Source organism: Pterocles gutturalis, unplaced genomic scaffold, assembly GCF_000699245.1.
Source record: "Pterocles gutturalis isolate BGI_N339 unplaced genomic scaffold, ASM69924v1 scaffold2241, whole genome shotgun sequence".
Lineage (NCBI taxonomy): Eukaryota > Metazoa > Chordata > Aves > Pterocliformes > Pteroclidae > Pterocles > Pterocles gutturalis.
Genome location: NW_010102806.1, coordinates 30,886 through 55,000, shown reverse-complemented (window position 1 = coordinate 55,000; position 24,115 = coordinate 30,886). Strand labels below are relative to the sequence as shown.

The following is a 24,115-nucleotide window of genomic DNA, read 5'->3' as shown; positions in this document are numbered from 1 at the left end:
TCTATATTAAAGAGGAGTGTCCCTCCCTGCCGCCTGCCAATGTGTAGGACTTTTAAAAGTGAAAGTTAGAAAAATAATCTTATTCATCCTGACATATTTTCAATCTTCTTAAAACAATCCCAACAACTACATATACTATGAAATTAGCTCTTGCCTGTTACCCTTGTTCCTACATAGAATTTTCTAATGTGTCTCACCAGTAATAAATTGTAAACGAGGCTATGACTCTAAGAGTAGACAGTGTGTTTCATGGGTATTTAAACAACAGCATTAAGTACTATAGGAATCTGTGGAATGTGGAGTGCAGATTTATGTGCCTTAACAATTTCTTTACTGGTTTGTAATAAGCCAGCAAACTAATACTTTATTTTTATATTAATTTGGCCTCAGAAGTAGAGTATACTGGAGCATGACAAGAACAACAAAAATAAACTGGCATATACTTAATAACTGTAACAGTGAGTTGCCTCCAATACTGAAATATTTATCGAAACTGGGGGGAAAAAAAACTAAAAAGAATTACCCTCAACAGCCTGCTACCAGCTCTTTAACAGTGGGCAATGTAATGCCTTAAGGTACCTCAAACTGTCTTTCATTTTCTAGACTTAATGGCTGATTGCAGAAATCAATGTTGCCATTAGTAACAGAGTATTTGTTATGGCATGATTTCCTCTGTTGTTAGGCTTGCGGAATGATTACAGTATTAGTGAGGTGCTTTCTTTATAAAGGGCTGAAGATATAACTTTCAATTTACTATCCATTAGCAAGTGACTTTGGAAATATAGATGAGGCCAGAAATCTTACCTGTTATTACTTGGAGATTTTATTTCAGCAGTCATAGGCTAGTAACTTTAAAAATTGTACCAAGAAACTCAATATTTTATAGACAAATCCAATGAAATATTATCTGCTTTGCTATTTTATACACAGCAAGTTAACATGACATACAATGCAATTAAAATGTTTCAGTCCAATTTCTATTTTTCTTGTACTTTCAAATAGATGTGAATTAAGCAGAAGGCTTCATACATGTTAAAATGTGCACATAAGTTAAAAGATTGTCAAAAAGTTAGTAATTTGTATTTTTGAATGTCTTTTTAATCAGTCCAGTGGCCAAGTACATATCTCAGCTAGGCAAGTGATATTGTTGGGGAATAAGGGCAATCAGAGAGGTTAGCCAACCCGCTGTTTATTAATCCTATTTCTCTGAACTATAGCTCAAAGAAGGCATCTTTCCTCACCCTTTTACATGGAGGACATGGAAAGATCTGCAACAGAGATGCCATGAATAGGAGGGAGAAAAAAAAAAAAAAAACAAAATGCCTTCCAAAACCTGAAGGGAGATACCCTGGAAGCCACATGGTCATTGGTGACTGTACAGACTCTGCACACTGGTGCTGGTGGGGTGGCGGAGGTGACAGCTGCAAGACTAGGAAACCTGCGCTTGGAGGGGAGAAAAGGGTGAACTGAGAATTAACCTCGAAGGCACTGCAGGAACCCAAACACAGATGTTCTGGAATGTAACACCTCGTCCCTCTGGACTGCTAGGAAACGACCTAACTAGAGAACGCACAAACTACTTTGCTGCTGTGATTTCAAATATAGCTACGAAGCCTTCAGTGCGGAGAGGGAAGGAAAAGTTATCCTACCTGAAGAGGAGGGTGAGGAAGGATGTGGGCTGTCCTCCTGGGCACTCCCCGTCTGCGAGAGACCCCCACCTACTCCGCTTTCTTCTGTAATGTTAGAGGACCCTGGTGTTGTCGACCTGCTGACAGACTGAGACTCTTGATCACTTCCAGACCCACGTCGCTCATCAAGACTACCTTGAATTATTTCATCTTCTCCTTTCCTGTCTCTTTTGTGGACCCTGGAGTGAACGACCACTTGGTGGTATGTTCTAAAAACCCTTCCACAGTCTGGGCATTCAGTTGGCTTTTCTTTTACGTTTCCATGACTTTGTAAGTTGTAATCGAGTCCCTGGTTCATACCATGTGACAAAAAATCTCTACTGCCTTCTAACGGGTCTAGTTTGTTTGGCAAGTCTCTCTGATTGCCCATTTTAGTGCTGTGAACCAAATCAGCAGGCATTTTCTGCTTAGAGCCATCTGCTCCTACTAACACATACTCCCGCTTCTCCTTATCAAACATAACTCCAGCATTTGCCAAAGTGTCTTCATGGCTGCGCTGTATCTGCTGCTCTTTAGACAAAAAGCCATGTTCCATGGCCATTCCCCTTGCCATAAGCTGCCAGGCCTGATAGCTGTTTACTGGATCCATCTCTGCCGCTTTGGCGGCAGCTTGTAACCTTTCTATACAGCTGGATTTCAGAGGAGGCACCAGATTGAGACAGCCCAATAAAGAATGTTTATCCCCTTCAGCAATACTGTGGCCAATGCCAGAAATGGGTGAAAGGAGCTTCCCCAAGACTTCTTTCTCTTTCATGGGCATATCTCCTTTGTTATAGATTTGATTTTGTTCACTTAAACTCGCTTTGTCAGGAGGAAGAAACCCACCCTGCAAACACGACAGATATCTGGAATATAAGTTTGCATGAGCTTCCTGGGACATGCTGCTGATGGAGACAGGTACTTCGGGATCATTAGGAGATTTGTTCTTTACAGACAGCTTGTTCAGGTGAACTTTCATGTGATTTTTAAGAAACCAAGGCTCTTTGAATCGCCTCCCGCAGATCTGACAGCAGTGTTCAAAGGAATCCTTGTGCTTTCTCATGTGGCCTTTTAGGAACCAGGCTTGGCTAAAGACCTGGCCACACACCTCACAACGAAACTCGTTGGTGGATTGCTCCCCATTCCCATTGGAGCCCTGGCCCTGTGCTGACTCTGCAGTGATGTGAGCCTTCTCCACGTGGCTAATGAGCTCCTCCTCCTGCGAGGCAGCAAAGTCACACAGGGTGCACTTGTAAGGCTTGTGCAGGATCCTTATGTGCCTGTCCAGCTCTTCTCGCTTCTTAAACTTGCCTTTGCAAAACGTGCATCTGAACCCAGCTGTCTGAGCGACAACTTCTTCCTGGACACTGATTGGCTTTGGAGAAGGAACAGGGTTTGAAATATCAGGTGTGCTGTGATTAGCTGGCACAGACAAGTTACAGTTTGCGAGAGGCATTGGCTGGGAGTGCTGCTGTGCTTTCACATCAGGTCGTGGCTGCAAGAGGCTGCTCTTCATCTGCTTATCCCGAAGAATTGCTCTCTCCTCCAGCTCATGTAAAAGTCTGTTTTCTTCTCGGACTCTTCCACGACCTTTGCCAAGGTTTCCAAGCTTATGAGTACGTAGGTGTATCTTCAGGTTGCCTTTTTGAGCTGCTCTGTGGTCACAGTATGGACACTTAAATGGTTTCTCTCCAGTATGAGTTCGCATGTGTAGCGACAGGATGCTGTTAAATCGAAAGCGTTTCCCACAGAGGGGACATGGGTACTTTCTGTTTTTCCTGGCGTCATCCTCTATGTCGCTCATCTGAGACATAATCCCTAGGTTTTGTCCATTTAAGAACTGCTGCAGATCCACGCGCCCGTTCAAACTGGTGTCAACCTCTCTATTGAGCTGGTTTGCCAACAGGGCCATCTGACTGCTGATGGGCTGGTTTGCTATGGACATGTGACTTTTGTCTTCTAGCGGCGCTGAGGCTTTCTCCTCTGGGTTCTGCCTGTTCTGGAGCTCTGGGAAGGCATGGCTGAGCTGGGAAGTGATCTGGTGCAGCTTCTGGCTCATGGAATACTGCCCATTGAGTATGGTGTTGTTGAGATGGGCGTCAGCTTCGGGCACAGCTGAAGAAACACCAAGGCACAAACTAGCTTCCTCCATCTCTGAAAATCAGAAGATATTTTAGATTCAGACTGCGAAAGAGTTACAAGCATTGAATCACTGACGTACAATTTCCATTTTATGTTTTACCTTCTCATAATATAGCAAAGGAATTAGTGTAAAAACAATAAAAAGTGTATTAAATGCCAACTGTGCTACACAATTTTGATCATACAGGTGCTTTCATCATTCTGCATGTTTACCAATAACCATTAATTACTATTTTAAAATATGCTACAATTTCAAAATCTAATTATTACGGAAGGGGCAAAGGCTTTTACCACCTCCCTTGTCTTTCTTCTTGTGAAATTGCACCTGTTTACATTTCTAAATCTGTAGAAAAAGAAATGTTATGCATCTCTCCCATTTCCATTAGAAAAGCCAGCAAAAAAAAACCCCAAAATAGAAATCCATTTGTAACTTTCAGTTCCATTAACCATATTCAATATATTACACATTCTACAATGAGAAAGATAGTTTTATGATTTGACAAAAAACTGATGGTAGGATATTTACTGGCCTACAATAAAACAAGATAATGTTTTGGGAAAAAATAAAGTAAAGGACAAGCTTTAGAACAATAAAAGGGATTTTGCTTTAGTCAACAAAAAGTGCAGTAATATCTCATTAAGCTGATTAGTATGCTGCTTAGAAACAGTACTAGGTGCTGTAACACATGATTATAATCATAAAAATCCTTCAGTGTTTGCAAGTAAGCATTAACGAGGTATATTAAATTTTAAGGAGACTGCAACTAGCAGCTTTGTAAACCTCTAAGATTAAGATTTAACCCTTCTGTTACAAAACATTGTTATTTTGTCATTTTGAAACTGAGCCCATCAAAAGGCACATAAATTATCTTCTACCAAGGCTTTTAATTCATTGTTGAGAACCTTCAGATTTCAGTTCTCAGGAAAACTTGCCAGATTATAGAAGGAGTATCTCTGTCCTTCGATGGGTAAGACACGTGATTTAAGGCACTTTGATTTGTTCTAAAGAGCTCTCTTATGGAAACAAGATAAAACCAATTAAAATCTCGGGAAGGTGATGTGGAAAGCCTCAACAAGTTTAAGAATTTTAATAACTTTCCTAATACACAGTAATGACTACAAATTGTACCTACACTATGTATATTGCAGAAAATTAGAATTCAAAGCTGTTTGTTAAACACAAGTACTCTGTTCTAGTCTGCATAATTGTCCACAATAATCTTCTGTCCTTGCCACTTTTCTACTCTATACAGAAATAATGTATCTATATAATTCTGTTTAAAATATAAAGTTTTACATTAATAACTCTTGAACTATGTGATGCTGTATAATTAAGATGATCTGTGCTGTTCAGTGGAGTGATCTGACACTTTATCCACTAATAAAATTACTGAATTCTATATGTTATTAAATAATTAATTTGGTCAACTTTCTGTTTGGCTTTACCCAAAAGCATTTACTCGCTATGACTTCTGCAGAGGCTGCAGGCACACTCCAGGTGGACACCATTCCTCACACAGCTTCATAGTGGCCACTTGCTAGATAATTTGAGGCCTAAATCTGGCACATACTTAAAATGCATGTAATTATGCTCATGGGAGTAGTCCAGTAGACTTCAAAGGGTGTCTCTTGAAAGCACAGTTCCACACATGCTTAAGTATTTGCAGGATCAGGGCCTAAAAAAAAAAAAAAAAAAGCATGGGTGGTCTCCAAGAGGAGACCTATTGGTCCTCGACAGGATGATTGAGGTTGTGATACAATGCAGATCTTGTAAGAAGTAAAGGGGGAAGTGTACATTCATCTGTATTAAAGATGAACATGAGCTACAAAATTTTGCTTAGATGCCAAGCAGATCTTTTTCGAAGTTCATTAGTGCTCAGATTCAGGTTTCATTTTGGGGATCCATTACTTACACGCTGTCAATGTTGTAATTATAAAAATATTAATGAGATCAGGTCTATAAAAGGAAAAGGCTTACACCTGTAAGCTATAGGACTGCACTTAAGTTTAGCTTGCAGTGTCTGGTTTCCAAAGGTAGGGGAACATATTCAAGCCAGGTTCACCCAGGGCCACATAGCAAACAAAATTCTTGGTTTCCATGAAAGTTTTCTGTGCAGCAGACCACAATCATCCAAAAATGTGTGTACATACAAGCACATTTTTTTTAACATTTTTGAAAGTTTGCTTAACTTTTGAAACAAATCAAGTTTCATGTTTAAAAGGATTAGGTTAACATCTGAGGGTTGTAGTGCTTAGGCCTGCCATTGCCTGAAGTTGATGGAGATTTTGAATATCTGCCGACCCACTTCCTAAAAATGAATTAAAAAAAAAAAAAACAAAACACAACAAACAAACCCAAGGAAAACAAACCCACCAAACAAACACCAGAATCCAGTTTCTGTCTGGATCCCACATACCACAGGTCTTATTTCTCCTCACTATACTTAAACAAGGTATGTTGGCAAGCAAGAACATAAAAATTCAAGAAGAGCATTGCGTGTACAGCCACATACATATACTGAAGAAGGTTTAGAAAAGTCTTCGTGAACTGTCATCATTCTATAACAGTTTGAGAAATGCAGTCTAAATTTCATTTATTCAGTTGACCTCAATGGGAACTGGTGCCTTTACATGCTCAGGAAGGTTTGGGTAGTTAATTTTAGCATTTTATGCTCTATCGAAGTTTGGAAATGCTGACAGATCCCAGTGGAGTTTATTAATTCTGATGTTTAACCCTAAACATCAGTTCAAATCTATGGTTATTTGGATTGAGGAGGGGAGAGGGAGTTGTGGTTGAGATTTTAAGGTATTCTGTGGCTCTTTTTCAAAGATAACTTCAATAAAGTAATAACAGCTATAGCTGGGACATGATCATTTTTTCCTCTTTTTTTTTTTTTTTTTTTTGGCTTTTTTTCTGTCTCCCACAAACATATAGACACATGTAATGTATAACCCAGGCAGGATGTGTTGAAAAAAAAAAATAAATCGAGACCAAAACCATAATTTTTCATTCAAAAACTAATAATTTTGCATCAAGTCTAGGGAGCCTGACCCATGCACACTGATCTTTTGGCCCTGGAAATTTTATACATTTTTGATGAAATACGCAGAAAGGTCAGTAAAGCCTCTGCTTAGTGAGAAATAACCACCTGTAAACACTGCATATTCTGATCAGCTGTTCAGTATCTAGTGTCCGGCTACCACAATCTCAAGATGCTGCAGTTCTTCACTTAAACTGTATTCCCACCCTCACCTGCCTCAGCTTCTTGGAGTCCTGTCTTCTGTCCCTGGTCCTGCCTCAGATCAGACAAATCAGACTCTTGATACTGTTCAGCCCGTTCATAGCAAAACCTACCAAAATCTCATCTTGTATCCACATGCAAGATGGAATTAAAACTCCTCCTCATCCATCATCCCACTATGAATTAGATAACCCAATCTAATTTGCCTAATTTCTCTAAAAAAAATTAGCAATTTCATTCTCTCCCTCTTTATCCATCACCCCTGTCTAGATCCATGACCAGTGAGCCTCTTGCTCCAGGGCTTGCAGGTCAAGGTCCCCAGCTTGGTGTCACGGTGGTCACTGCACATCCTCTTCCTGTCAGCTGGGGCTGCCTCTCAGGGTCTGGCTGCTCTGTGCAAGACCCAAGAGGTGCAGAGGTGCTTCTGCATCACAGACATGTGCACACCCATGGAGTCCTTCTGCCTCCCCACAGATTTCCCTTTAGACACAACTGTCCTCCGCAGACTGGCCTGATGTGCAATTTTACTGTTATATCTTCTGCTCCAACAACCAAATGCTAAAAACATTAAAAAAACCCACCTGCATGGACTTAATTGAAATTTACCTTTTAACAGATAACCAGTTTGTAATTTCAAGTCTTTTGACAAAGTAAATATTTTTCACAATATCTTTCTTCATGATGACCTCTCCTTCTTGCTTCCCCAAACCAAAATAGCAGGTATTAAAAAATAAAAAATACGGAAATGTCAATTTAGAAGTGCTGCTGTGAGGCTTCACAGGAAGGAAGATTTCTAGCTTTCAATTTTTAAAGATATAGTCTATTAAATTATTTTCATTATTCTGATCTCTCTTCTAAGGAAAACACAGAACGTTTTGCCATCACTCGCACTGGGAACAGAAGCACAATGTTCTCTGCAGCTAGCATATGTTTACAAAATCAACTGCAAATCAAATTTCAGATTGTTAAGAAATTCAAAATATGTTTGTTGAAATTTATGTAGTAAATTTTTGACCTTTAATTATCTCAAATGTTTTGTAAAGACAGCGTCCCCCAAGACGTGTCGCTGTACAGAGCATGTTGGTATCAGGAGCTATTCACGGGCTGCCTTTGCTCTAACCTAAACAAGCCCTCAGCTCTTGCCCAGGCGAGCGGCTCCTGCCAGAAAGCCCAGTCCATACACACAGGCTCCATACGCACAGGTTCCGCACGCCCAGGCTACACACCAGCTCGGGCTGTACTGCACCGGGCAGGGCAGGAGCGGCCCCTCGGTAAGAAGCAAACTAACCATCAGAGGACAGCCATTTACTGATGGGTGTGCAGTTTCTTATTTCTGTGAGGTGGGCTCTCAGCTTATGAAATTCACAACAGGATCCATATATTATAAAAATACTCTCTCATCTCCCACATGAAGGTACAGTGAGACATTCAAGTCCCTTTGATGCTACTAATAGTTATTTTGATTTCATTCACATTTTTGCCCTCAAGACTATTTCCTGTGATATCAATAACAAAAGGTCTGACTTTAGCCATTTCAATTGAACACACAGATTTTATTTAACTATTTGAAATGGATTACTGGAATTTAAAACCAATTATGACACCAGAAATGCCTGTCATCACAACGACATTAGTGTAATATGAGAAGCTCGGCTTCCTTTTGCTGGAAACAGAGGAAAAAAGGAGACGACAAATAGAACAAAGAAGTTTAAATATAAATATATGCCTACACACCCATGTAAACATATGTATACACACACGTATATGCCTACACACACCTGTTATCTCTGCAAACAGATGGACCAAATTCAGCTCTCATTTACACCTGTTCGTTCCTACCGGACACGCACACTAAAGCATTTCCCTCTTCGCTGCTGTGGAGAAAACAGTCATTTTAAAAACACTGTTGTGCTGTTATTATAGCTTAGATTAGGTTAGTTAAAAGATTTACAGTTCAGTAAGCAAAGTAATGCTTTACAAGCTCACGTGTTTAAACGACAAGCTCGCTCTGGCCCTGATCCTCTGAACAGTTAGTTACACACACTGTTACTTCTGCTTTCAGAATATCCACCCGGTATTTATCTTTCCAGCTAGAAAATTTCACATATATCTACATTATCTTGCGGTCCATTGACAAACTGCAAATACTCCAATACAGACTGCTTCAGTTCTTAGCAACTCATAAGCAGGTATCACTAAGAAAATTCAGGATATATACTGAATTTTTATTAAATATTGTTCTTATTGTTGTAGCTGAAACAGTTTAACTAAGGCTGTTATAAGCATAATACACTCCTGTTAAGAAACACAGAACACCAGACTACTGAACCCTTTCAGGGTCATTAAACAGCTGTAAACATTATTACAAAAATAAACCAGAGATTTCATGCTTACATTTTAGCCCAGAGCTTGGTGTGCTGAGCAAGTACATTTTTTTCATCTCTTACAATCAACGCTGGTGACATTTGGGCATCCAAACAAATTACATCACAAATATTACTGAGGTGGGTAGGATACTGAGCAGTTTATTTGCCAGATGATTAATATATAAACAATGGGGCAGGATAGATGACCTACTCTTCTTTGACTGATTTGTAGGCAATACTAAGAGACATAGAGGTAAATAGTTAAATTTTAACAAAAACATGTGTGCACAGAGGGGAGGGGAGAGATCAGCTGTATTTAATGCCACCAGGACAGCATTATCCAATCTGATAAAATGAAATAAACATTAGGCCAGATTCTATTCTCATTTGACTTATGTAAAATAGAGTAACTGCATCGAGTTCATTGCAGTTTTACTTTTGTTGTTGTTGGTGGTGGTGGTGGTTAAGTAGGTGTCCTGCTCCTTGGGGTATAACATAATTATATTAGGGAAATATATGGTTTCTGGAGTGTAACAGAATGTCTTTAAAAAAATGCCTACAGGTAATGTGTCCTATCTATTTGTTTTTATTTAAATATTATTAAGGCCAGCTTCATAATTTGTTATTACTATTAGTCACTTTACCACATTTAAGCTTCGTAGTCATCGCAAGGCATATTTAGCTTCTAAAAACCGGGACAAAGCACCACTCAGACAGAGTACATCCAAAGCCCTGGGTGATCCTGTGCTGAGCAGCTCCCGCAGCCCTGGCCAGGCACCCAGGGTCGGGGCTGGAGCCTCACGCGAACACCCATCTTCCAGCACCCAGCCGCCGCGAAACCGCGCAGGGGGGAGCAGGGAAGGCATTTGACAAAACTGTAGCTGCTTTGTAGTGCTGATATTTAAACAAGCTGCTTATTGATTCCAAAACAAAGTACTCCTTTAGTAACAACAGAGCCAACTCATTCCACAACAGTTTTTATGTCTTAAAGAAGGGTTAGCAGAGGGATTTCGAAGTTTCAAAAGTCATTAGCAGACAGAAAATTGTTTGCTGAGGCTGTACTGCTTTCACTCCGACCTGAGCAGAGAGTTGCTTTCTGAAATACCTGTTACATCTGTAGGGTACTTTCTAGCTAGCATAACGTTTTGCACTGATAACTGATCAGTAGAAGATAAATCACCAGAAGAGTCTTTGTTTGGTAGCACCCATGGAGTGGAGGACTGTGAACTGTTTGTGATCACAATCTAGGAAGACGAGCAGAGAGGAGAGGAGAGGTCATTTACAAATCTCACTCACAGATTAGAATAGAAAGATTAGAAGAATGCAGACAAGCTGTTTGATTTATTGCTACTTTGCATGTGACTTAGCTAAATCTGTTTTCCTTCTTATTTATTCTATTTCACTTGCATATACTTAAGAAGTCAGATCCAAAGAAGAGAAAGATAAATAATTGGTACTGAAAGTTCAGGAGATTTAAAAAAAAAAAAAAAAATCCTGCTTTTTTCCTAGGCACTGGTTGCATCTGGGATCATTATTTTTTAGCTTATAAGCATTGATTCTCATTTTACTTTTTTCCCCCTAGTGTTCTCCTGATTACAAAAGTAAAGATAAAAGTGATACCAAAATTCAAATGGGAGCCTGATTTGTGGAATGCTTCATTAAACTAAGGCTTCTGTTATTTTAGAAACAGCATTTTTTAAAGTAAATTTGTTATTTTCATCTAATTTGGAATGTATACAACTGATTAAACCCTCTCCAATTTGATCAATCTCCTGTAGCTCCTATCTGATCATTCACTTTAATTAATCTAACTGGCATCCATGTCAGATTGAAGAAACTTTAAAATTAAGCTTTCAACGATCCACTTAGTATCACGCAGTACAAATAAAAAAATAAAATGCCCGGAAGACTTTGCAAAGCATATTTATGATTTCATTTTTTGTCGTTTTTACAGCATGAAACATGCTCTGAATCTTCTATTCTCATCTGAAGACACTGTACCGCCGTAGAAGTCTGTAGTACTCTGACTTATTATATAATATTAAAATATAGATAACATTGACCCTACTAATCCCGAACTCCTCACACAGGCAAGCTCCAAAGGCAGTGCGTTTCAGCCTGGTGAGGACGGGAGGATCAGGTCCCCTATACCGATTAGGAAGAGATCAAACAAGAAGAGTTAAAACCACAGAACTCAAACCATAGTTTGAAACAATTTTAATCCCAAAATGTAATGCTGTGTTGATGATTTTATTTTCATTTCACAAAGGCTTAGACTTAGAGTTTGTGCACAACTAAATATAATGTCAAAAGCACATATGTCCCAAAGATCAAAGTATGATTGATTGTGAAATATTCATATGCGATAGCCCAGCAAGATTTTGTTCACAAGGGCACCTGTCAGAAGCATAAGCTTGGATACAAATCATCAAATAAGTATGTAAAATCATTACTAAAATCCAGGCATGCAATCAGAGAGTCAGTTGTCTGAAACTATTGGACCGTAGCCAGCACAGTGGCTCAACAGACTAATGCTTTGGTCTTTGCGGATCCTCAGGGCCCTGTTCAGTTCCTCCTGCTACTGGTCAGGTCAACTGTCTGTACCTAGTGTTGACTTTCCTGGCACTTAATGCTAGGAGTAAAGAAAAAAAAACCCCGAGTCCATAAGTTCCCTTTGACCTGAGCCACAGAAACATCTGCTGGTTGAGTCACGAACTGCTTGTTGGCCAAGTTTAACAGTAACCGATCCTGTTGCGGATCAGCTCTCTCAGCAGTAGGTGTCACTGCAATAAATAGATGGATTTCAAGGGACAAAGACACACATTCCCAATGAAAATGCATAAACAGAACATCCCTGAATAAAGGGAGTTTCGAAAAGGAGTATAAAGTCCATTAGACCTTTTCTTTAACTTTATGCAAAAGGCTAGAAGTCTGGTTTGGGGAGAAATGAAATTGCACGAGTGGGATTGCCAACAACAACAACAAAATAGTTCTGCCCTTTAGTCCTATGTCACAGAGATCCTTTAATTCACATTAATCACCTCCCTGCAATCCCAGGTCTATTAGGTAAAGACTGTTACAGTTAAACCTTTTTAAAAAAAAGCTCTCTAACAAATTAAGTAATTTTCTCTAGTGGAACAAAAGGCCCAGTTATATGGAAAGACACAGCACACTCAACTGTAGTTTTAGGACTTAACAAAGACCACAAGGTTAGCCTATTTTCTCTCAAATTAGAGAGTTCATACCCAACCCTATCTGCATACAGAACAAGGAAAAAGAGAATCCTTGTACCAGCTTTAGGGAGAAAAAAAAAAATAAAAGGGATGTCTCAAGTATAGATTTAATTAAGAGAGTGCATATTTTGAAAAAGCAGTAACCAATTATATTTGAAACAGAAATATGTAGTATGCCAAATAATATCACAGAGATGTCAGCCAAGTCTACACCATATTTGGTTTCATTATCACAAAATGGTTTGTAGGACAATTAAGGATGCTCCAAATTGCATACTATTGAGCTAGTAGACAAAACAATGCATCACTAAACACACGGGCTACCTGTGATGGCATCAACACAAACTTCATGCCTAATGTTGGTCAAAAGGAAAAAGAAAGATTAATACACTAAACCCTGCATAACCTGTTGCACATGAAAGAGAGCATATGCGACACAGTAGATACTCTCACAACACACATATAATACAACTGCATTTATTTACTTCTAATGACATTGAACTGGGAACAAAGGAGAAGAAAAAATGTAGACATAATGAAAAGATAAATTACCCCATTCTTCAAGGTCAGTGTATTTAAGAGAAGCCAACATTTAAAAAGTCTCCCCACACACAGAAAGCATAAAGGGCCACACTGCATATCTGGGAACAGGTAAGCTCCTCCTTTTCCTCCAGCATGCTGCTTAAGTGTCCCAGCAGTAATCCCCACCAGCTCACACCCTGGTACTCTGTAAAGCTCCCCAGCATCACGGGTCATCAAAGCATACTGTAATCAACACAATGAGAAAGGAGGGAAGGACATTTTATGCATGTTTCTTTGCTGGGCACAGAAATAGCAAACACCCTAACATAATGTAAGTGCAAACAGTTAGAAGCTCAGAAGTAACTTGACCAATTTCAGTGCATCCAAACAACTTCCAAGGTCAGAAAGGAACCAAATTTTTCAGAATTTCAGCACCATAGAAATGAGTATCCCTAACTGATAATTTCCACATCTCATTTAGGAAAGAGCTTGCCATGTATCTTGACTTAAATAGATTGCTCATCCTCTGTAAAGAAGCCAGGGACAGAGTCCAGAACTCTTGACTCCCATTGCTTAGTCCAGTATGCCAGATAGCTTTCTTTTATCAAATATAATTGACTGCTGAAAAGACTGGGTTTTTTAACTCATGGCAGATCTGTCAGCATAATTTTTTTTGGTTAAAATATTACAGAGAGTTATTTTGGTTTTTAATAACCAAGATTCTTGGCTGTTAATCCCTCCTACCTCCAATTTCTGTCTTCTCTCCTTTCTTCCCTCAACCCAACTGATATATTTTTCGTCTCCCTATGAAACATGAGCTTTGTGTCAAAAAGAAAAGAAATAATTTAGAGGGTCATAGTGATTCTTCGATACACATGGCTTCAATGAGTTATTTTTAATACTAATTTTGAGGAAAAGGATAATGTTGAGAAAGCCTCAGTTACAGTGGAATTAAATGGAGTAAAAGGTGAAGCTGACCGAGGCAGGGATGCTGGGAGGCAGGTGAATGTGGGAAAAATAGAGCAAACATTGCTCAGAATGCTCCTTGTGTTTGTGGTCTCCAAAAAAAGTAGAAACAGCAAACTCCTTGCAGAATTAAGTGGGAAAAGACAGATGAGGAAACACAACACAAACTTACACTAAGGATACAAAAAATACACTTAATTATTGCTCAAGGAAAAATGAAACACTAAAACCCACAAATTCCTTTATCCTTTAGTGTTCTGATCTGTGCACACTTTTACTGATGTGATACATTACTGCTGTTGTCATTTAACTTTATTAATTGATCACTGTCATGAAGGCAAGAGCAGAGCCGGTAACTCGAGAAGCCACCTCATACCTCCTTGTGATGCTTTCACACTGAGATAAGTGGTTGAGACTTAGGATGGTGTGGTTAGCAGTCACTGTGCACAGCTAAGACCCTGACAGCTTGGTCTTGCAACTGCTACAATGATATCTACCCCAAGGTCAGAAAATATGCACAAAACATGCTCTTTTTCAGACCATCATTTTAGAGAAGAAAAAAAAAAAATTAAAAAAAAAAATCTATCTGCAGTACTGCTAATCACACTGTTCTTTCAGATGGCTTCTTAAGCAGGAAGACAACCTCAAACAGCAATGGCTATACTAAAAGTAACTGACTGGGGAGGATTTCCCTGGGTTTCCCTAGCTGCTTTTTAAATTATCTCTACCTGTCAGAGATCACTCTGCCTCACAATAACCCTGCCTTTTCCTCTCAACAATGGCGCAAAACGGCTGTAACAGTTCTGCACTTAAACCAAGGCAATGACAGTGATGCCACACAAGTGACCACAAAAAAGGGTCACACCTTCGCAGTGCTCTGGAGTGCTCTGAGGTGCAGCCCCTGAAGGGAATCTCCTCCTACCACTGCACTGAGAGATCACGTACAGGAAAGGGAACGGCTACACAGTGCTTATATGTAAGCAAGCATAGGTGCAAGCACTGATTATGGCATGACAGGACATATGTTTAAATACAACGGCAGCCAGGTGCTGCAGGATCCCAACACACTGAGCATGGATTGCTGCTTGGGCACCCCTGTTTTATCTGGGCACAATGGCTTTGATCATTAATAAGAAGGGCACTGAAAACTTGGCTGACACATAGCAGATAGATGAATACAGGGGAGGAGGAATGCTATAAAAATACAATAACGTATTTCAAAGCTATCTGCAGGATAAAAATCCTTTAAATAATTTTGATGTTAATTGCAATATTCCAGGCCCTTGGCTGAAAAGACAACATATCATGGCTGATAGGTGAGTGGCAACAAAGCTGACAGAGAAAGTCAGATAAATGCAATCACAGGATGACAGATACTGGCAAGTTCAATTACGGCTGCAGAGTCAGTTGGGAGATGGACTCTGCTAACTGTAATATATCCTTAACAGCCAGCTCTGGCCACGTACCGCTCTGACCAAACTCCTTCGAGTGACTGACAGCATCCCTGGAGGCTTAGCCCCACGGCAGGCTGAGAGCAGCTGAGAGTTGTTATCAGAAGGACCAGGGACTAACAGGGAGTGCTTTACTGCAAGAGTTTTGGATACAACATGCAAATAAACATAACCAACTCTCTGTGAAACTGTTCTGAGTCTCTTGAACAGTCTGTGCAAATGAGCAGTTCGTGTTCACTTTCTCCAGCTCATGTAAAACTTGACTCAATGTTAATTTACATTGCTGCAAACCTCAGTGAATCTAGGTAATTTCAGCAAAATGCACAGCCAGAGAAAAGGAGGGGGAAAGACACGGCGGTTCAGTTTCAAGGACCCAGCCACGGGAAGCGGTGAGTGGGCTCTCACTACTTGCAGTAAGACGTCAACGTGCTCCTCACTGTACAGGGCCAAACACCAAAAGCCCCAAAGCCAGGAGCATTCAGGAGCTTCCACACAAAACCTCTGCATTACTTCAGTTGCCCAAGCAGAAACTAATTTGTCTGTTGTACTGATTTCCAGCACCTTGCACTTACACTTATAAATACAGAGATTGTTACATCTTTCTAATTAAAAGGATTTTAATCTCCTTCACTTTCCACTTCTGAATAGACCAGCTACACTTATTTGAAGTGAGAAAGCAAGAAGGGGATCTATGTAGCAAACTGTGGCTTCTCATACTTCAGTGCAAAATTATCTAAGAATTTAAGTCATATTTAATGAAAGTATCAGGCTTCCTTGTAGTTACTATATATTTTTTTTTAAGTCACAAAAAAAACCACATCCTTTCTCAATTTTTGGTTGTTGACTCTTATTTTCCTACTGACTTTTTTACAAAAAAAGAAAAGTAAGTCACTATGTTTCTAAAGGACTTCTTTGTTCTCTTTCTGGATCTTCCAAAAATATTGTAAAATGACAATGGTATAAAAATTATGCTGTAAAAAATGTAAGTACTGTGAATGAGCAGAGTTATTCATTTATATCCCTAGCTTATGAAATGCCCATATCATGTATCCTTTATCCAACAGCAGATTCTTTTAGCTTCAATCACACGAGCTAACAATATGTTATTGATATGATTTCAGGAAACTGTCAGCAGGCAGCTTAACTTTCAGCTCCTCAGCTATGGAGAGCGTATGCACAAAATGTACCTGTACCTCTCCTGCATGAAAGCTGGCAGTGATGTGCACATTCCTGTCAGCTGTCACAGCAGAATAAAGAGAAATGTAAACAGGTCTTCCTCACTAAACACAGCCTCATACTCCTTACACAGCGAAAACCCGCTACTGGTTTCACTGGGTATTTTCACCAGCATCAGAAACGTGAGTCACAGCACTGAGGCGCAGCTGAGTGCTCCTTGCAAGAAGATGGAGTAAGGAGCAGCTGGGCAGGGAACCAAAGGCACTGCTGAGGACCCTCATCCTTCTTGCCCCATGCCTACCTCCTCCCCAGCAGCAAGCCCTCCTCCAGTCGCTGGCCTTTCATGCTGCCACTAACGAGTTCCAGGCTTTCACCTATTCCCTCCAGTTATATTCAATGCAAAATCACTAGGAAACCTCCCGAACTGGGAGGCTAACGGGGCCACCGCCCTGCCGAGAATCAGAGTGGGTGAAATGATGCCTGAAGTTTGTTCTTCAGGTCTCCAGAAGCAGTTGGGAGCCTGACTCCAACCAACTGGAGTGAAAATCAGGACTCCCAATGCGTCTCTGCATCTGGCCCTTTGTGCTTGCTCACTTAGGAGGATGGATGAAATCAAAATGAGAGAGAAATTAGGCTTTTCTGTAAAGATACAAAACTTTGTCAGTTTCAACCACCTCTCCTTGAAGGAAAAATAAAGTTAACAGATATAAAACTTAGAAATACTGGACTTATTTATGTGCTCTTATATTTTCAAGAGCTGAAGAATAATCAGAAATGTCAGGAGCCAGAACAGGTAAGCTAAAAGTACATCTCTCCCCACTCTAGGAAACCAGTGAGTTTCAAAACTAGTTTTCAGATTGGTTTATAAGCTTTAATAATAAAAGATTATGTTGTACTATTAGATGCTGGTCATTTTTTTTTTTGTCTGACAAAGAGAAATAACAGGCTGCTGCAGGAGTTAGCACAGTTTTGGTTGTTTTTTTTTCTCCCAATGATCAGAGAAAGTACTGTACTTTAAGTATGTGCCTCACTTGCTCTTAAAAGGGTAAAACAAAATATTCTTCTAGCTATTCTAAGACTGCCATATAAGTATTATGCTGTTACAGATTTCAAAAGGTTAGCTTCAATGAACCTGACATCAGTATAACCCAAAATAACCCATTCAAGAGAAAAGTAAGAAATAATTGCTGTTTTCTCTTTTTTTTTCCTCAGCTATATTGCTATAATGATTTTGCATAACAGATTGAACAAAGTGCTGTTGTGACAGGTGGTAGAATTCAGCTAGTAAGCACAGAGACAGGGTTCAATTTAGTTTGTGAATCCTTTAATTGTTGTGCAGCTAATTAAAGAAGGTTCTTTACACTCGCAAGTGTTTACCGTTGCTAGTATGCATACATGAAAAATTAAATTGTGCCTTCAAGGGCTGAGAACTATAGAAAAATCATAGCTGATTCTGCAACATGCTTACCAGCTCAAAATAGCTGCTTTTCACAATTGGAATTTGTAAAACTTTTTGCTAAGCAAATATAGAGCTAATTAGAAGTGTTCGTTGGACCAATTAACATTTAAATAAATAAGCCATATTGCACATTTCACAGTCTTTATTTAATGATGCTTCTTAACTCTTTGGAAAGATTCCTTTAAGTACAAATAAGTTGTCATAAAAATGAAAGACAAAAATAACACCATAACAGTATATTCTATGCTTTTTTCTTTTTGCCTTGAAGTATGTTCTAAAACTCTATACCTGTAACTGGGGAAGGGGGGGATACACAAATCTGGTTCCTTCTTTCATCTTGTCAAGTTACCTTTCCACCCTCTTGAATGCAAACAGAAAAACATATTTGATTACTATTTAAAGTGTTATGATAGCTCTGTTTGTTTTGCCCCATAGAACAGAATCTGTTTTAGGGGAAAAAAAAAAACAACTTACTGTTGTCTCACAAAATGGCCATTCCAGACAGAAAGAGGGGTTTTCTCAGAAGAGATTGCTCTTTGAATAACAAAAGCAGCAGTTTGAAAGTTGCATATACAGTCAAGTGAAAGGAAAAAAAAAAAAATATCTGGTTTTCAGGCCTACTGTTAGCATTCCCATGCCTAAACTAGTGTTGTTGTTATACCTAACCCCAGGGCCACAATTGCCTGTCTCTTCAGGGTCAAGTGATATTTTGCTTTCAAAACAACTGTCTTTTAATTTAACAGTCCCTTTCAATCAATAAGACCCTTCAGTCTGCGTTGAACATACATTTTCTCTCTCTCTTTCAACCTCCAAACCTCTACCTAACACAAAGGTTACATTAAAAAAAGGAGGAAGCCTTCTTGCTACCTTTTTCCAAGACACATTACACTACCTTGTAATCACGCTAAGAGCTAACATGGAAGGACTCATTGTTGACCTTGGCTTTCAGCACAGAAAACCAAATTAACAAGGACCAATTAACATTTAAATAAATAAGGAAGATTAACAAAGAATACTCTGCATACCAAGAGGGTAAAATAAACTAAAGGAAGGAGTACAGCATCTCCCTCAATCAGCATGAATGAAATTCTCCGGGAAGGACGCAAGCCCGTTGGTGCATGGAAGGGCAGGCTGCTCTTTCCTCTACTGGCAAGGCCCGCTGAGCACCAAAGGGGACGCAGCCGCGCATGAAAGCAGGCAATGTTTGTGCCCTGGCAAATCCTTGGGAGAACGTGCAGAGACCTTACAGTCCTGCATGGTGTACTTACAGGAGAAAAGGTGCTGCCCTGGTCTCTGCTCTGCCCCTTTCACATGTGGCTGCTGGTGTTTGCGATCGCCTGCGTCCGATCGCTGCGCACCAAGAGGCGCCTGGCTTCGGGCTCACAGCTGATCGGCAGCAGGCCAAGACCGGACGCTTCTTTCATAGACTAATTGTCAGTGCATGCTACTTCTGATTACATTTTTAGTGGGAAAGGTGGGGTTTGGGGTTTTTGTGATCCAGCATATACTGATTAAAGTCAAAGAGAAGAAAAATTAGCCAAAGAACATCCAGAGGAAAGTATTTGGGAAGTCCCTGGCAACTGGGAAGTTTGTGTTTTAAATTGTATGTTCCACTACATTAAACCTAGTGACTCAAACCTGAATTTTTTTGCTAACTAGGTAGTTGCTCCGACTACCAAGCTACAAACTATACTGGTATGAAGTTCTCAAAACTTTCATGGTTCAGGGAAACCATGCTTCTGCCTTTCTGGGGGGTAGGGGTGGCACACGAGTACCTGAAGCTGAGCCAGCCTGGAGGGTCCCTGTGCCATACAATCAGATGTTGCTGCACCAGGCAGGATGAAGGTAAAGGGTTCAACCACCTTTCATCTTCCCTGCTTCCCACTTTTCCCTCAGGCAAATCTCCAAAGAGGACTTCGGCAGAGCTTCTCCACCATTCTTGGATATCATTATCCCAACAGAACAATTAAATCCTCCACTTACTACTCATCTACAAATCCTGTCTTTTAAAAGGAAACTCCTCCTACACAGGGTTATGAATAATTCTCAGAAGGTTACAACATGATCTATCATTTTAAGTGTTTGGATTTGGAGTACTAGTTCAGGCCTCTAACTGACAGCCACCTTTATGAATAGTTAAGAGTTCACAGAGATGATTATCATGTACTATTTAAATATGTATAAAGGACAAAGATAATAACAATACTTTGCACTTTAATAGAAACTTCTGTCTGAAATTCTCCAAGGAGAGCTGAAGCCCTCACGAGGGCACACTCACAGCTCCTCTGACCTGCAGTTGGTCACTGCTAATATTCTCAGGAATCTGGTAGGCTGTCAGTGTTACGTTTCTCAAAAATTATAATGCCTGGCTTCATTTACAGAGCAACTGATGCATTACCAAATGGGTAACCCAAAGTGGATCACTGTTATAGGAATATCTTGTGCTGAGGAGACAGCAGCATGGGACACTGCAAAGCGCTCTGCAGATCCGCCACCCCCATTCCTCTGGTCGAGGAGGAGAATCTTCCTCATACCCACGCTGAGACATGACTGACTTATCAGCACACTGTCCAGCTGGGAGAAAGGTGCCTCCTGCTACTGTTCAGGAATGAGCCTTTCTGTAGCCTCAAAAATAATTTTAATTTTTTTTTTTGCCCAGTACTAACACACAAAAAAGTGGACTCTCATTTGAGAGCCATGCTTTGTTGCATGAAGAGCACTCTTCTGCACTTTGTTAGAATTACAACAATTTTGATTTTTGGTTTTAAAAAAAAAAAAGTTTCAAGTCATCTATTTCTAAACGCCTTACTTTGATGAAGTTAAACTCTCCTGTCTTCTGATCAAAAGGCTGGAAGAAAGTGACTCTCTCTACTATCATATAAAATACAGAATTTTGGCCACATTAAGATTTGATCATGCTCAATTTTATCTTTCTGAGAAAATGTGAACAGAGACAATAATTTCAAACAGAAATGTAAAAAATGGGGATCCCAAGTATCAGCACTAATACTATAATACTATAAGGTCTGAAATGCTGCTAAAAAGTTTGTTGGGTTTGAAAACTGGACCTGAACAATTTGAGCTTATGCAAATGGCTTTTGTACAGCAGTGAAATGAAAGGTCCTCCTGTCCTTAAGATCATATTTACAGGTGGGTCAACTGATCTTGAATAATCCTACCAATGTACTAGGAAAACACGTTTTGCTTCCAACATTACTAATATGTCTTTTATTATACAACTTTCTTTCATAAACAAGTAAATTTCTTAACCAAGAATAAAAAAAATGCAAAGAAAAAAGTCACATATGCCCCAAAGTACACAAGTTTTCATGCTTCCTTCTACAATACCAATTTTGCTTCAACCTCTTTAAAAAATTCTCATGAGGGTCAGAGAAGCACAGATGACTTGCAGATCTCTTGCAAAACTTGTAACAAATGTAACAGTTACAAAGTTTTTGAGAGAGAGAGAGATGGGGAAAATCTATTTTAATCTGATTGTTTTCAAATACCTGAACTAACTGGGAATGAGCTGGTCTCATGAAATACCCTCTGAACAGACAACTTTTCTTGAGACAAAATGCAACGATGTTGGGAACTGAACTGGCTTTGTCCCTGGACTATTTGTCCTCTAAGAGTGTCTGTATTCTCCCTCTCTTTCATCTTTAAAAACCAGCTTATCATCATTTCCCTACCACCATTGTAGTCAGTCTCAACTTTTTTTTTTCTTTTTTTTTTTTTTTTTTTAATTTTAACCCAATTCTTTAAGTCTGAATGATGAAGTTACTGGAAGAACACCCCAAGCCTCTGCCTGCAACTACCGCTATCACAATGGAGCTCTGATCTCATTTGAGGTCCTACAGCTAATAACAAACAGCAAGAGACTGAATTCCCTCATCTCCAAAATAACCATCTAAAGTCAAGTTAAATTCAGCATAACATTCACAGATACAGAAGATCAGAAAATTGCTTCACAACAACTTATCACAGAGTAACATGTTAGCACAAGTTAACTGATTCGCAGTAATTCTTAGTGTACATGCTCTTGGCAAATGTGATGTAAACTTAGTACAGTTTTCAGTGAACGACATATTTCACTGGTTTCATTAGGGCTAAACTAATACATTGCTGCTTGCCTGCTGTGAGGCAGGAACTACTACGGAGACAGATACAGCAGCTGACAATTGGTAATCTGGGTGGGGAATCAGTATACCTTGCTAGCTTCTGTGGTCTTTTGCCAAGGTTCAGAAAATCAGATATTTCAAACCGCAGTTTGTTTTGCCAGATTTTCATTAAATCACCTGTGCTAAATTTTTCATGGAAAGGAACAAGACCTTTTCCTAGGGCCTGTGTGCCGTGGGAGTCAAACCAAACGTGCCAAGAGGATATGGGCTGGCAAAAAGAAATCATAAAAATCATATAGTGACAAAACTCCATGATATACAGAGATACCAAGACTTAAAAACAAAGGGAGACACAAATTTTAAAAAAACCACATAATGGCCCAATCCAAAACCAACTTGGTGACAGTCTTTCCAATAAGTTTCATGAATTTTGGTCCAAGCCCATGCCAAAGCAGTGACAAACATTTATACCCATATATGGATTTCAGGGTGGAACTTGAATCCATAGATACGTGGAGCTTATTGCTGTAAATGACAACCACGTATACAGGAATAGATGTAATCTACCCTTACCCTTTGTCTTTCATTGCAGTCTTTAACACACAACACAAAAATCAAGGTGGGTATTTATAGTTATTTTTTACAAAATTACTTCCAATAACTGACAACAATCTGAACTAAAACCAAACAACATTGTACTGTAATGTATGACTTACAAATCATTTTAAAGAAAAAATCACCCATGTGTAATTTCACTATAAGCCACGTACCTTTTAACTACATCAATACACTGTTGTAGAGTTTCTCTTTCTTACCCTAACAGATTGGAAAGGTTTTCCCCCTTCTTTTTCCTGCTCAAAAAGTTTCTCTGTAGGACTACTGAGTAGCAACAGAGCATGAAGTTGGAATACAGGTAGAAGTCCTTCCTTACACATTATTGACTGCCTCTGTAAGGCATCATGAATGAAAGTAAAAATAAAACATCAAATGGAAAAAAAATATCCCCAGGAGTTTCCAGTTCTTCATGCATTGTTTCACTGATAGAGAAATGCTCTTCCACCAGTGGCACTGCCACCATCAGCTCAATGCATTTTGGGATACATCAATGCGACAGAAAGGAGCTGAATAGATGACACAGCCATACAAGACAGTGAAAAAAACAGTAACAAAACAACAATGCACTGGAATTATTCCTAATCATAATTATTTCCCTATTTTTTTTAGAGACTAAAACTAATATTGAAAATTCATTGCTTTATCTTTGATTTGCTTTATATACCAAGCTAAGACTGGGTTCAGACTGACGAATGTACTTTCTGTTGGAGGTAAACATCCACCTCAGACAGTGGGAGCAAGGAGCGATACAATTCACCGTGCACACAGGAGGGGACACACACTCTCAACAGAATCTTTTTCTCTGCAGAAAAAGTGCACTGGTTACAAAACATGCACCCACACATACCAGCGAAAAACTGGTATGGGTAATGTTGAGTCTTCCAGCCTTGACACACTGAACATGCTAAATACTTTTGTTCAGCTGTAGCCACGTCTACTCAAGTCACAAACTATATAATAATGAGGAGTAACATACCTGCAAAATGAACATAAAACACATTTATTTTGTAACTCAGTCTGCAGTCAGATCTGCATGTTCTCTAAATGAAGACAGAATATATGGGAAGCTGAGATAGATCCAGAAGTTTACAATACGAACAAACGACAACAAAAACAAACCCTTGGCAAGAATGTTTATAAACAAATCTTATGCAT

At 39.4% G+C, this 24,115-nt stretch overlaps 1 protein-coding gene across 1 annotated transcript in view; it reads right to left on the bottom strand.

Moving 5' to 3' along the window:
- Positions 1–3,819, bottom strand: part of ZNF536 (zinc finger protein 536) — a 78,418-nt gene extending 74,599 nt beyond the window's left edge. The window contains exon 1 of the mRNA XM_010086424.1: positions 1,650–3,819. Within this exon, the coding sequence (XP_010084726.1) occupies positions 1,650–3,819 (2,170 nt within the window). The remainder of the gene's footprint in view (positions 1–1,649) is intronic.
- Between the last annotated feature and the right edge of the window lie 20,296 nt (positions 3,820–24,115).